The sequence below is a fragment of the Peromyscus californicus genome, unplaced genomic scaffold (genome assembly GCF_007827085.1).
Source record: "Peromyscus californicus insignis strain IS unplaced genomic scaffold, ASM782708v3 Scaffold_7__1_contigs__length_154581171, whole genome shotgun sequence".
Lineage (NCBI taxonomy): Eukaryota > Metazoa > Chordata > Mammalia > Rodentia > Cricetidae > Peromyscus > Peromyscus californicus.
This window is the reverse complement of record NW_026294595.1, coordinates 62,134,000-62,149,226: the sequence shown is the minus strand read 5'-3', so window position 1 is coordinate 62,149,226 and position 15,227 is coordinate 62,134,000. Positions and strand designations below refer to the sequence as shown.

The following is a 15,227-nucleotide window of genomic DNA, read 5'->3' as shown; positions in this document are numbered from 1 at the left end:
GTGGAGCTCAAGGAGTCCTGCAGAAGAGGGGAGGAAGGATTGTAGGAGCCAATGACCACAAGAAAAACTACAGAAACAACTAACCTGGACTTATAGGAGCTTACAAAATCTGAACTTACAACTATGGAGATTGCATGGGACTGACCTAGGCCCTCTGCATATATGGGACAGTTGTGTAGCTTGGTCTTTTTATGGGACTTCTAACAGTGGGAGAAGGGGCTGTCTCTAACTCTTATGCTGGCTTTTAGGACCATATTCCTTGTACTGGGTTTCTTTGACCAGTCTTAATACATGGGAAGGTGATTATTCTTACTGTAACTTGGTATGCCATGTTTTGTTGCTATCCATGGAAGACCTACCCTTTCCTGAACAGAAACAGAGGAGTGGATTGAAGTGGGGGTGAGGTGGGGGGGGTTGACAGAGGGGAGGTAGGGGAGGGAATGGGAAGGGATAAGAGAAAGGGAACTGTAGTTGAGATATGTAAAATAAATAAATAAATAAAATGAAGTATAAGAATCCTTCCATTCAATAAGTCCTAATTTTTCCCTCTTGTCTTGGCCCCTTCAGATTCTTAGTAGCCATGGCACAAGGAAATGACACCAAAGCCACTGATTTCTATCTTCTAGGATTTGGGGTCCAGCATGATACTCAGTATGTTCTCTTCATTGTGTTTCTTGTCATCTATGTGACCTCCGTGGTGGGTAACACTGGGATGATCCTTCTCATCAATACTAACTCCAGACTTCAGAACCCCATGTACTTCTTCTTACAACATCTGGCTTTTGTTGATATCTGTTACACATCTGCCATCACTCCCAAGATGCTGCAGAGCTTTATGGTAGAAGACTGCTCCATATCATATACAGGATGCGTAATGCAATTGTTGGTATATGCCACATTTGTAACCAGTGATTGTTACCTCCTCACTGTTATGCCAGTGGACCGTTATGTGGCAATCTGTAAGCCCCTTCGCTACCCTATAATCATGTCTCGACAAGTTTGCATCCAGTTGGTAGCTCTTTCTTATCTTATGGGATCAATAAATTCCTCAGTACACACAGGATTTACATTTTCATTGTCCTATTGTAATTCCAAAAACATTAATCACTTTTTCTGTGATGTTGTCCCAATCATCACCCTTTCATGCTCCAACATTGACATTAATAACATGCTACTTTTGGTGTTTGTGGGATTTAACCTGACGTTCACTGTGTTGGTCGTTATCCTCTCCTACATATACATCATGGCCGCCATCCTAAAGATGTCCTCCACAGCAGGAAGGAAGAAAACCTTCTCCACGTGTGCCTCCCACCTGACAGCAGTCACCATTTTCTATGGAACCCTTGCTTACATGTACCTACAGCCTCATTCTGACAATTCTGAGGAGAATATGAAAGTGGCCTCTGTGTTTTATGGCATTGTGATTCCCATGTTGAACCCTCTGATCTATAGCTTAAGAAACAAGGAGGTCAAAGAATGTTTTAAAGCAATGAGCACAAAGTTCTTTACATTGAATGCAAATCCTTGAAATTGGGAACATCAAAGTATCTAATAGACATGTGTTACTATAACTTGATAATTCTGAATCTGAAAACATTCTCAGCTATAAATCAGAGCTGTATATATCAATATGTAATAGTTTAGAATGTGGGAAATGTCCTAAGACCCGTTCCTAAAACTGATTTTCATGTAATGTCATTTAGAAAGCATCTTACATTTCTCAGGAGGAAGTTTTTATAGGCCTTATTTGAGAATTTAAGAAACATACATAAAACTTTAAAAAATATTGTTTCAAATTTTTTTAGTGTCATAGTAGTTTCTTTTTTTCTTTTTTTATTATTAAGAAATTTTCTATTCATTTTACATACCAACCACAGTTCCCCCTCTCTTCCCTCCTCCCACTCCCCAGCCTTCTCCCCAGTCTATCCCCCATTCCTACCTCCTCCAAGGCAAGAGATGCCATGGAGAGTCAACAGAGCCTGGCACACTCAGTTGAGGCAGGTTCAAGCCCCTCCCCCTGTACCAAGGCTGTGTAAGGTGTCCCACCATAGGCACTGGGCTCCCAAAACCCTGCTCATGCACCAGAGATGGATACTGATCCCACCAATTCTACATAATCAATATTAGTATTAAAATTTTCCTAAATCATTTATAATGAAGTCTATTATGAATTTAGTTCTAATTGTTACACAAATCTATATATGAACACGTACATTACTTTGATATTATCTTATGGTTCAAGTACTATTTTCTACCCAATACATCTCACACGTCTTACATTCTTAGCACTTCAGAGCCATTATTTTTGTCATTAATTACCCTCACTATTCTTACTCCATCTTTTTCCTACCCAAAGAAGATCTCCTTAAAGTATTTTCTATTAGGAGCTACAGAAACTCAATCTGAGGTCCATGGGAGAATTTTGAAAGAGAAAAGGAAATAGAAAATTATGAAATTATAATCACAGAGATGTATTTTTTATAAAGTACAGGTGGAAAACATGTCTTTGCCTAGGTCTTAATTAAAAGAACATAGAATTTTTTAGGGTGAAATGAAAGAAGAAAGAAATGCAATTTTAGAATAAATAGTGATAATGTGATGTTACAAAGCACTTTCCCTCATTGTCACACTGGGGACAAAATGCCCTTACATTTAGGTTAGATATTGATTTTTTTTCAGTGATTATATTGACAGATATTTTTCTCTACACCAATATCTTTACAAATATGGGAGAAGATGCTGAACTTGACTCATAAGAAGAGATAATTAGCTTTTGTTAAAGACCAGGTAGCATGAGAAGGAAGTGTCCTTCCTAGAAATAAAGTAAGATTAAACAAAAAGCCCTATACAGAAAATTTAAATTAATTAGTCAAAAATGACTAGCTAGGGGCAAGACTGGAGAGTTTCAGCAGTTGAGTACACTTGCTCATAAGGACCAGAGTTCAGCTCCTACCACCTTCCTAACAAGCTGGGAGTCCCACATCACCTGTAACTCCAGATGCAAGGTATCTGACGCCCCATTCTGGCCTCTACTCACTCACAGGTACCTGCACCTTGACACACACACATGTGTATACATTCATACAAACACATGAATAAATAAATTTAAGGGGCTGGAGAGATGGCTCAGAGGTTAAGAGCACTGACTGCTCTTCCAGAGGTCCTGAGTTCAATTCCCAGCACCCACACGGTGGCTCATAACCATCTGTAATGAGATCTGGCACCCTCTTCTGTATACATAATAAATAAATAAATGTTTAAAAATAAATAAATAGATTTAAAATAACTAACTGTAAAAGATAGAGATGAACAGAGGGAGTGGAAGGGGATAAGAGAGGTTAATAGGAAACATAATTAAATGCATATCTATACAAAAATATAATTAAACCCTTTATTATGATCAATACACACTAATTTTTAAAATCACTACAGATTATTGTTTATCCAATTCCAAGTCAGCCTTGGAGAGCTCAGATTGTCAAGGGAGTATATATCCCTTAAGCCCCAGGTATAAACTCTCTGACGAGGAAGAAACACAGAGGCTTGGATTGACAATCACCTCAACCAAGTGCAGAGAGAAAATCTGGAAGCAACCCCAGTGTAAGTAAAACGAAACAAATGTCATTTTTCAGCATCAGCTGTGATCACTGCAGTGTGAACAGGAAGCAACAGAACAAAAGAGTCAGAGGCGGAATCCCAGAATATCTCACTGAAGGCCCAGAGGATGCACTCCATCATGGGTGAGATAACAATCGGGTGAGGGGTTTGTTTTCACCTGGCTGAGTGTTTCCTGGGAAGAAGGGAAGGAACAGATAATTGAAAGAGTCAACTAATCATTGGTTGGCATGTGTTATCATAGCCATTTGGGGGAGCACAACTCAGTGTCTGTCCCAGTGCTGAGAAGTTTGCATGAATTTGCTTGTTTGATGCTTGTGTTACTGCACAGCACACTCTGTGCCTTTCTACTAACTCTGCTTTCAGGCTTTAAATACTTACAGATTCACAGGAAATTTTAAAGATAATGCAGAAGAGTCACTTATACCTTGGATGATTCTCCCTCCATGGTTTCTTCTTACATAATAACCCTAGGCTTTAAAACTGTAGCTTTGTTATTGCTACGGTGTCCCTGTGGTTAGATGGCATTTTCTCCCTTCTTTAGGTAGATTCCCAGAGCTGCCATGTTAGTCAAGATAGCAAATATCCATGAGAGATCTGATTCTATACAAACTTCTCTCACATTTGCCCTTTATAAACACACCAGCCCAACCACCTACTAGCTCTAACTCAAGCCAATCACTAGTCCCTTCTTTATCTTAAAATCTTACCATCTTGATAATGTTATACACAAAATCATACACTACAAGACCTTTGCGAATTAGGTGTTGCCATGGAGACCCACCATTTGTCCATGTTTCTTTCTCACAGATTCTAAGTGCTATTTCACCATGTAGTAATGTGATCTGTTTAACCAACAGTTTGCTAAAGAACATTTTAGCTGTTAACACTTTTAAATTATTGCCAATGAAGCTTTTTTGAAATTTTTTCCCATTTTGACATCAGCATAAGTTTTGTGTAAGCAAAATTGGCTAGAAATACAGGGACTGGACTGTATGTTTGGATTCCTTAAACACTTCCAAATTATTTTTTGCAGAGTGATTATGTCATTTTCCAGGCCCACAACAATCTATAAAAGACCCAGAGCTCTGAGTCTTTGCCAGCTTCAGTTTTACTGTTTTTATGTTAGGAGCGGTGATGGCTGTGCAGCAGTAGCTCGTCATGCTCGGTGTGATAATATCCTATCATGTTGATAATTTGCATCTTCCTAATGGCTAATAAGCCTGACAGGTTTTCATATATTTGTACATACAACCCTTTAGTGAAATAGTCTTTTCATATATTTTACCAATTTTCTAATTATCCTTCTTTCAATAATTTTGCATCTTCATCAAAAACTAATCAGATGCACCGGTATGTAGTTTACTCTCAGGAACCCTACTGTGCTTCCACTATGTGCCTATCCCTCCAATATTGGAGTGTTCATTAGCATAGTGACACAAAATGTCCTGAAAGAAGTGGAATGCTGTGTGTACTTTTTTCTTCATTTTATGTTCATTCTTTGAGAATTTCATGCAATATATCTTTAACATATTTACCTCCCCAACTCCTCCAAAATCCATACCCACTTTCTTGCTAACCCAATCTTGTTTCACTCTCCCCACCACACACACACACCTTTTTAAACCCATTAAGTTCAATTTGCATTACCCAAATACTTTTAGATGTGAGGTCACCACTGAAGCAGGGTCAACTTACCAGGAGCCACACCCATGAAGAAAATTGACTGGCCCTCCCTCAACAGTTACTCCAAACAAGAGTTGACTTTCACCTACTCCCTCCACACTGGGATTTTGTCTGGCTTGATCTTGCAGTTCTTGCACATGTGCTATCACAACTGCTGTTAGTTTACATGTGCAATTATCCTGTTGTACACTAAAAACAGTTTCCTTATTGTCATCCACTCCCTCTGACTCTTACACTATTTATGCCCTCTTTTCCTTGATGATCCCTGAGCCGTAGGAGGAGAGGATATAGTATAGATGAGCTATTTAAGGCTGAGAACTCTGCAGTCTCATTCTCTGACCTTGACAAGTTGCAGGTCTCTGTGTTCATAGCCATCTACTGCATAAAAAAAAAGCTTCTCTAGTAAGAATTTAGAAATGCATTAATCTAAGGACATAATGGTAAGTCATTGGGAATTGCTTTAGTTCTATTTCAAGTCTACAAAATAAAAGTAGTAGGTTCTACTCTAGGGCCTTTAACCTACATAGCCACAAATGGGCAGTTGTTGGCAAGCAGCCACTAGGATTGGGCGACCCAAATGGTGGGAATCTTGGATATGGGGAGAGGCCTAATTCATGCACTTAATTCTTAAACATTTCATTTTTCAACCACCAGTAAAAATATTTTTTACAGTTTTTTTAATTTTATTTTATTTTATTTTACAATATAATTCAGTTCTACATATCAGCCATGGATTCCCTTGTTCTTCCCCCTCCTGTCCCCCTCCCCTTCCCCCCAGCCTACCCCCCATTCCCACCTCCTCCAGGGCAAAGCCTCCCCTGAGGACTGAGATCAACCTGGTAGACTCAGTCCAGGCAGGTCCAGTCCCCTCCTCCCAGGCTGAGCCAAGCAACCCTGTATAAGCCCCAGGTTTCAAACAGCCAACTCATGCAATGAGCACAGGACCCGGTCCCACTGCCTGGATGCCTCCCAAACAGATCAAGCCAATCCACTATCTCACTCATTTAGAGGGCCTAATCCAGCTGGTGACCCCTCAGCCATTGGTTCATAGTTCATGTGTTTCCATTCGTTTGGCTATTTGTCCCTGTGCTTTATCCAACCTTGGTCTCAACAATTCTCGCTCATATAAACCCTCCTCATTCTCACTAATTGGACTCCCAGAGATCCACCCGGGGCCTAGTCATGGATCTCTGCATCCAGATCCCTCAGTAGTTGGATGGGGTTCCTAGCACGACAATTAGGGTGTTTGGCCATCCCATCACCAGAGTAGGTCAGTTCGGGCTGTCTCTCGACCATTGCCGGCAGTCTGTTGTGTGGGTATCTTTGTGGATTTCTGTGGGCCTCTCTAGCACTTTGCTTCTTCCTATTCTCATGTGGTCTTCATTTACCATGGTCTCCTATTCCTTGCTCTCCCTCTCTGTTGTTGATCCAGGTGGGATCTCCCGCTCCCCCAAGCTCTCTTTCCCTCAACCCTTGCCCTTCACTACCCCCACTCATGTCCAGGCTGTTCATGTAGATCTCTTCCATTTCTCTGTCATTGAGCGATCCCCGTGTCTTTCTTGGGGTCCTGTTTTCCAGGTAGCCTCCCTGGTGATGTGAGTAGCAGTCCAGTCATCCTTGTTCCACATCTAGTATCCTCCTATGAGTGAGTACATACCATGTTTGTCTTTCTGAGTCTGGGTTACCTCACTCAGGATGATTTTTTTCTAGATCCATCCATTTGCCTGCAAACCTCATGGTGTCATTGTTTTTCTCTGCTGAGTAGTATTCCATTGTGTATATGTACCACATTTTATTTATCCATTCTTCAGTTGAAGGGCATCTAGGTTGTTTCCAGGTTCTGGCTATTACAAACAATGCTGATATGAACATAGCTGAGCAAGTGCTCTTGTGGTATGATTGAGCATTCCTTGGGTATATGCCCAAGAGTGGTATAGCTGGATCTTGGGGGAGATGGATTCCCAATTTTCTAAGAAAGTGCCATATTGATTTCCAAAGTGGTTGTACAAGCTTGCATTCCCACCAGCAGTGGAGGAGACTTCCCCTAGCTCCACATCCTCTCCAGCATAAGATGTCTTCAGTGTTTTTGATCTTAGACATTCTGACAAGCATAAGGTGGTATGTCAGAGTTGTTTTGATTTGCATTTCCCTGATAATTAGGTATGTTGAGCAATTCCTTAAATGTCTTTCAGCCATTTGAGTTTCCTCTGTTGAGAATTCTCTGTTTAGTTCTATGGCCCATTTCTTAATTGGACTGTTGGGCATTTTGATGTCTAATTTCTTGAGTTCCTTATATATTCTGGATATCAGTCCTCTGTCAGATGTGGGGTTGGTGAAGACCTTTTCACATTCTGTAGGCTGTCGCTTTGCCTTGTTGACTATATCCTTTGCTCTACAAAAGCTTCTCAGTTTCAAGAGGTCCCATTGATTGATTGTTTCTCTCAGTGTCTGTGCTACTGGTGTTCTATTTAGGAAGTGGTCTCCTGTGCCAATGCTACTTCCTACTTTCTCTTCTAGCAGGTTCAGAGTAGCTGGATTTATGTTGAGGTCCTTGATCCACTTGGACTTAAGTTTTGTGCATGGTGACAGATATGGATCTATTTGCAGCCTTCTACATATTGATATCCAGTTATGCCAGCACCATTTGTTGAAGATGCTTTCTTTTTTCCATTGCACACTTTTGGCTTCTTTGTCAAAAATTATATGTTCATAGGTGGGCGGATTAATGTCAGGGTCTTCAATTCGATTCCATTGGTCCACATGTCGGTTTTTATGCCAGTACCAAGCTGTTTTTATTACTGTAGCTCTATAGTAGAGCTTGAAGTCAGGGATCGTGATGCCTCTAGAGGTTGTGTTATTGTACAGGATTCTTTTGGCTATCCTGGGTATTTTGTTTTTCCATATGAAGTTGAGTATTATTCTTTCCAGGTCTGTGAAGAACTGTGTTGGTATTTTGATGGGGATTGCATTGAATCTGTAGATTGCTTTTGGTAAGATTGCCATTTTTACTATGTTAGTCCTGCCTATCCATGAGCATGGGAGATCTTTCTATTTTCTGACATCTTCAATTTCTTTTTTCAGGGACTTAAAGTTCTTGTCATATAGGTCCTTCACTTGCTTGGTTAGTGTTACCCCAAGGTATTTTATGTCATTTGTGGCTATTGTAAAGGATGATGTATCTCTGATTTCCTACTCAGTCTCTTTGTCAATTGTATATAGGAGGGCTACTGATTTTTTTGAGTTGATCTTGTATCCTGCTATGTTGCTGAAGGTGTTTATAAGCTGTATCAGTTCCTTGATTGAATCTTTGGGGTCACTCAAGTATACTATCATGTCATCTGCAAATAGGGAAGGCTTGATTTCTTCCTTTCCAATTTGTATCCCCTTAATCTCCTTATGTTGTCTTATTGCTCTGGCTAGAACTTCAAGTACTATATTGAATAAGTATGGGGAGAGTGGACAGCCTTGCCTCGTTCCTGATTTTAGTGGAATCGCTTTGAGTTTCTCTCCATTTAATTTAATGTTGGCTGTTGACTTGCTATAAATTGCCTTTATTATGTTTAGGTATGTTCCCTGTATTCCTGATCGCTCCAAGACCTTTATCATGAAGGGGTGTTGGATTTTGTTAAATGCCTTTTCTGCATCTAGTGAGATTATCATGTGTTTTTTTTCTTTGAGTTTATTTATATGGTGTATTACATTGATGGACTTTCATATGTTGAACCACCCTTGCATCCCTGGGATAAAGCCTACTTGATCATGGTGAATAATTGTTTTGATGTGTTCTTGGAGTCTGTTTGCCAGTATTTTATTGAGTATTTTTGCATCAGTGTTCATGAGGGAGATCTGTCTGTAGTTCTTTTTCTTTGTTGTATCCTTGTTTGGTTCACTAAAAATATTTTTAAGCCTCAATTCTCACCAGTCTCTTGCTAGTATAGAAATACTACTAATGTTCATATAGTCATCTTTTATTCTGAAATTTCTTCAGCTCCTTAACATAGACCATTGTGTCTTTTGCAAGAAGTACAGTGCTATTTTATGGTTCCTGAAATGTGTTACTTTTATATGTCTAGGCATTGGGTAGAACTTTCAGAAATATGATAAATATCGTAACAGATGAGGATATATTCACCTTGATCTTGATCTTAGAAGGCAAGTGTTTAGTCTGTAATCATCAACGATTGCTTCTGTAATTTTTTCCATCAAGTTTAGAACTAATATTAGGAGCCTGTTTTCTTGCAATAGTGAAAAAGTGATGAATTTTTCCAAATGTCTTTATTCATAAATATATTTAACTGTTTTTTCTTCTATCTGCTATGAACATATTTGAATGCACTGATTGGCTTCCATATCTGAGACCAGAGTAATTGTGGACTAAATCCCACTTGATCATGTATACAATTCTATATGTGTGTCCAAATTAAACTGCTGATTTTTTTTTTAATCTTGCTTCTTCATTGATGTGAGATGCTGAGAAATCGTTCTCTTTTTTTATATTCTCCATATCTGACATCATAAATAATAGCGAGAAGTCACTCAAGATAAGTCACAAATCATCTTTCCACATAGTATTTAATTCCCCCTTTATTTTGGTGAATTCTCCACAACATTTTTCAATTATACTCATTCATTTTGTGTGTTTGCCTTTCTCTCTCTCTCTCTCTCTCTCTCTCTCTCTCTCTCTCTCTCTCTCTCTCTGTGTGTGTGTGTGTGTGTGTGTGTGTGTGTGTGTGTGTACTTGGAGTATAATTTGTTCATTCATGGGTAATTTCTTTAATTATATAATATTTTACAGGTGTAAAGGTCTATTTATATGAATTATAATATGTGAACAATAATTCAACTCTGTTGAGTAGGCTACAGAATGAAAACAATACCTAATGTTCAATACTAGCATTTATCCTTCAGTAATTATACTTCCACTTATTCTCTGTGAAGGGCGTGTTATTGTTAGCTGGGTTCTTTGAGTCCCAAAGATAATGATTTTTCAATACAATTTCTGCTTTCTCCAATGGTATCTGTCTTCAGGCTTCAGGTACCAGGTGATCTGTGTTGAGTATTCACACTGTAAGCCGCAGAAGCTCTGTTGTTTGTAGGGAACTGATGGCCTGTAAGTTAGAAGAAAAAAGTTATAAAAGGTGGATTCCTTTCTAGAGGACTTTGAACCATCATTTTAACATTCCTTTCAGTCTTCTCCCAGTAGACACACACACACACACACACACACACACACACACACACACACACACACACACACTAAAAATAATAAAATAAATCTTTAAGGAATAAAGTAAGACCACTATAAAGAATGAAATCCCTAAAATTCGGTGACATAAAACAATAGAAGCCTCAATCGCATCGAGTACTACGATAGAAATACATTTCAGGAAGAAGAACTACTTTAAACTCAATGTGTTCCTCGGAGTTCACCTCTGGAAACATTTCACAAGGCAACAGTGTTGGGTCATCCAGGGAAGGGATCAGATTGTGATGGTTCTACGCCTGTTGCTAAGTTCACGGCTTTGCTGTAGGACAGAGTCAGCCATCATCAGGTAAAAGAGATTTGTCATGCCAAAGATTGAGTTCTCACCATCTCTTGCCCATCTACCTTCTGCCGTGGAGCAATGCAAATGAAGGCCCTAACTTGATACAGCCTCTCCTCTTGGACTCATCTGCCACCAGAACTATGACCCAAGTACATCTATTTTTTACACATAAATACTGTTTCTTTTTTTTAGCCAATATAATAAGAGTTTTTTTCTTTTTTTCTGAGTTTCTTTATAAATTACCAAGTGCTATAGTAACACAAAGCATAGTAAGAGAGGATCTCTGCTCTACAGATTCATTCCGTGGCAGATAACACAGAGATTATCCCCCTCATTCACACAGACTCCAGACTTCAGACTCCCATGGACTTGTTCCTATATCTGGCTTTTGTTGATATCTGTTTTACATCTGAAGTAGGCTTTAATAAGCAACAGAAGCAGGATATCATACTTCGTAAATAAAAAATACATGATACTGAATAGAAGTTGAGTGTCATATGAAGAATAAATAACACTGCTTTTAATTGTCCCTTAAAAATCTCAAGGCCCATTATGATGAAAATTATGTTATTTGATAAAATTCAAATTTTAACCTGATGTCCTTTCTGGTATCCAGTCACCCTAATATATTGGTTACAAAACTTTCTTTTTTTTTTTTTTTTTTTTTTTTTTGGTTTTTCGAGACAGGGTTTCTCTGTGTAGCTTTGCGCCTTTCCTGGAACTCACTTGGTAGCCCAGGCTGGCCTCGAACTCACAGAGATCCGCCTGGCTCTGCCTCCCAAGTGCTGGGATTAAAGGCGTGCGCCACCACCGCCCGGCTAAAACTTTCTTAAATGTTGATCCATGTAGCAGATGAGGAATTAAAAAAGTGGAGATTTGTATAATTTTAGTTTCCATAGGAATGGAGAGAAGAGGCCTAGATGAGCCTTAGATGTCACATGCATCACCTTTGTTAGTGTCCAGCTGGACAGAGTCTAGTAGCATGACCATGGGCTTTGAAATCATCTCAGTGTACAAGTGTGACTGGAACTGCAACTTCCTCCTGTTCCCTGAAGAAAAGACAGGTGTATCAGTGGGCCAGGAACCAATTTCTACCATACTAAGGCTGATGACAGACTACTCCACCTTGAGCAATGCTTTACAATCTAAAATAGAATGATTGCAAAGACTGAATCTTTGAATTGGAAGTTCTACACTGTATAAAAGACCACATATGAGTGCACCTTGGCTCTATACCCAGTCAGGTGCAAAGATTCTGTAACAAAAAAAAAGTGTGATTTAAAAATAAGCTACCAATGTATGTAGATCAAAGTGTTAGCACATGGTTTTCCCTTAACCTTGGTAATAGCTAAAGAGAACATCATTCAGTGCCATGGGAAATGCAAATCAGTCTCTTATAAATATAAAATGAGGGGATTCTTTTAGCACAAACAAGTACAAAACCATTATGAAGCCAGCAAAAATTGTGTAGACCTTAGAAATATCTCAAAACTTTTTTCATTACTAATTTCAAGAGTTTGAAGCACAATTAAGAGACTAAAAAGATAAATGTGTAAAAAATATATAGGGTTTTGTGGTCAAAATTATATTTGTATATTGCCTTATGCAATTATAGATGCATGTATCACAGAATAGAAAAGTATGAGATTTGTATTTCTTAGAATTGTATATTCAAAGTTGACTTTTCTGTGAAGTAGTCATTACTTTAAATGAATCCGTTGCTAAAATACATGTGCAAAGCAACAAACCCATTTGTGAGTTTTTATTATGGATATCAAAGTAAAGAATGGAGTGAAAAATAAGGACTTTTCTTAAATCTGATGAGAGATTTTCTTTCTTATTTCTCTCCTTTTCTTTATCAACTATAGACTCTTGATAGCCATGACACAAGGAAATGACACCGAAGTCACTGACTTCTATCTTCTAGGATTTGAGGTTCAACCTAATATTCAATGTGTCCTCTTCATGGTGTTTCTTGTCATCTATGTGATGTCCATGGTGGGTAACACTGGGATGATCCTCCTCATCAACACAGATTCCAGACTTCAGACCCCCATGTACTTCTTCTTACAACATCTGGCTTTTGTTGATATCTGTTACACCTCTGCCATCACTCCCAAGATGCTGCAGAACTTCATAGTAGAAGATAAATCAATAACCTTTAAGGGATGTTTAATACAATTATTTATTTATGCAATATTTGCAACCAGTGACTGCTACCTCCTAGCTGTTATGGCAGTGGACCGTTATGTGGCAATCTGTAAGCCCCTTCGCTACCCCATAATCATGTCTCGGCAAATCTGTATTCAGTTGGTAGCTGGTTCTTATCTCATGGGATCAATAAATTCCTCAGTACACACAGGGTTTACATTTTCACTGTCCTTCTGCAAGTCAAAAATCAATCACTTTTTCTGTGACATCCCCCCAATTGTCACTCTTTTGTGCTACAACAACGACACTAACTTTATGCTAATTTTAATTTTTGTTGGATTTAACCTGACATTCACTGTATTGGTCGTTATCCTCTCCTACATATACATCATGGCCGCCATCCTAAAGATGTCCTCCACAGCAGGAAGGAAGAAAACCTTCTCCACGTGTGCCTCCCACTTGACAGCAGTCACCATTTTCTATGGGACCCTTGCTTACATGTACTTACAGCCTCATTCTGACAATTCTGAGGAGAATATGAAAGTGGCCTCTGTGTTTTATGGCATTGTGATTCCCATGTTGAACCCTCTGATCTACAGCTTGAGAAACAAAGAAGTCAAAGATGCTATAAAAGCCACAGGGAAAAGGTTCTTTAAATTGGATTTAAATTATTAAAATTCAGTACATCATATTACAAAATAGAGGTATGTTACTGCCCCTGAAATTTACCTGTCATGTCCGCAAACCATCACTGTAGCTCCTTTAGTAATTTTGAAACTGAAAACAATGGCCTTTGAATCATGTCTAGAGACTCTTTCATCCTAGAACATTTGAAACATCTCAACTTCTGATGAGAAGAATTCATGGAGATTATTCAAATGCTAAAAATTAAATGTACATCTGAAAAAGTATTATTGCAAATGTATTTCAAGTGCATACAAAATTCCTCCTTGTACACTGTCATTATCAAAATTAAGTCATTACATTCCTATCATTTAAGCAGTTCTCTAAATTATCTACAGTGGGGTCCATTGCTAATTCTGTCCAAATTATTGCAAATAACCCTAAATTTCCCTATTTACAAAACATCTTTTTACCCAAGCTATCATCGCTACTCGATATTTATACATTTGCTACCTTCCTCGGTACTTGAGAGTACTTATTTATGTCATCAGTCATCCTCTTCATATAATTATCTCTGTCTCTGGGAAAGGGAACTACCGGGAGCATATTCTATTTCTGTCTCCAATAGAGATAATTTTAAATGAATTAATCTAAAAACTTACTGGTAGATATCCATTTCAAAAAGGCATATGGATCTCTTGTTTAAACAAATAGCTACAGAAACTTGATAGGAATTCCAGTGGAACCAAGGATCACTTTAAGTCAAAAAGCAACTGTTAGCAGGAAAGCTGTAGTACCATATTGTACTTCACATCAATGATCTGAAGGAATATAGGAAAGACCCATTGTAAAACAGTAGATTGCCACTCAGAGTAAACTGTTTTCCAGAGCACACCTTGATCAGTCTGTGTTATATACCAACCATAGATGCATATTCAAAAACTAGCCACTTGATCTCTGTTAAAACAAAATACTCGTTATTACACCCTCCATGTTTATTAAATTTCAGGTATTTACTAGTTTTTCTTTTTTATTATTTTTTAAATTTTTTTATTCCTTTTACATACCAACCACGGATCCCCTTATCATCCCTCCTCCCCCTCCCCCCACCCCTGCCTTCCCCACCAACCCACCCAACCCTAATCCCCTCCTCAAACAGGGTAAATTCTCCCCTGGGGAGACAGCTAATCCTGGTACATTCAGTTGAGGCAGGACAAAGCCCGTCCCTGCTGCATCAAGGGTGAACAAGGTATCCGCCCATAGGTAATGGGATCCAAAAAGTCAGTTCATGCACCAGGGATAGATCCTGATCATATTTCCAGAGGCCCATCAAACAGACCCAGCTACACAATTGTTTCCCATATGCAGAGGACCTAGTCTGGTCTCATGCAGGTTTCACAGCTGTCACTCTAAAATTCGTGAGTTCCTATGAGCTTGGTTCAGTTGTCTCTGTAGATTTCCCCATCATGGTCCTGACTCACCTTGCTCTTATAATTCCTCTCCCCTCTCTTCAACTGGACTCCTGGAGCTCGGCCTGGTGCTGGATTGTGGATCTCTGCTTCTTCTTCCATTAGTTACTGGATGAAGGCTCTATGGTGACAGTTA

At 38.9% G+C, this 15,227-nt stretch overlaps 2 protein-coding genes across 2 annotated transcripts; both read left to right on the top strand.

Moving 5' to 3' along the window:
• Positions 1–580: 580 nt before the first annotated feature.
• LOC128102500 (putative olfactory receptor 5AK3) lies at positions 581–1,528 on the top strand. Its single transcript, XM_052726306.1, has one exon. It carries the CDS (start codon positions 581–583, stop codon positions 1,526–1,528), a length of 948 nt encoding a protein of 315 aa, XP_052582266.1.
• Positions 1,529–12,728: 11,200 nt separating this feature from the next.
• LOC128102148 (putative olfactory receptor 5AK3) lies at positions 12,729–13,673 on the top strand. The gene has a single exon (XM_052725687.1). The coding sequence runs from the start codon at positions 12,729–12,731 to the stop codon at positions 13,671–13,673; it is 945 nt and encodes a 314-aa protein (XP_052581647.1).
• The last annotated feature ends 1,554 nt before the right edge of the window (positions 13,674–15,227 follow it).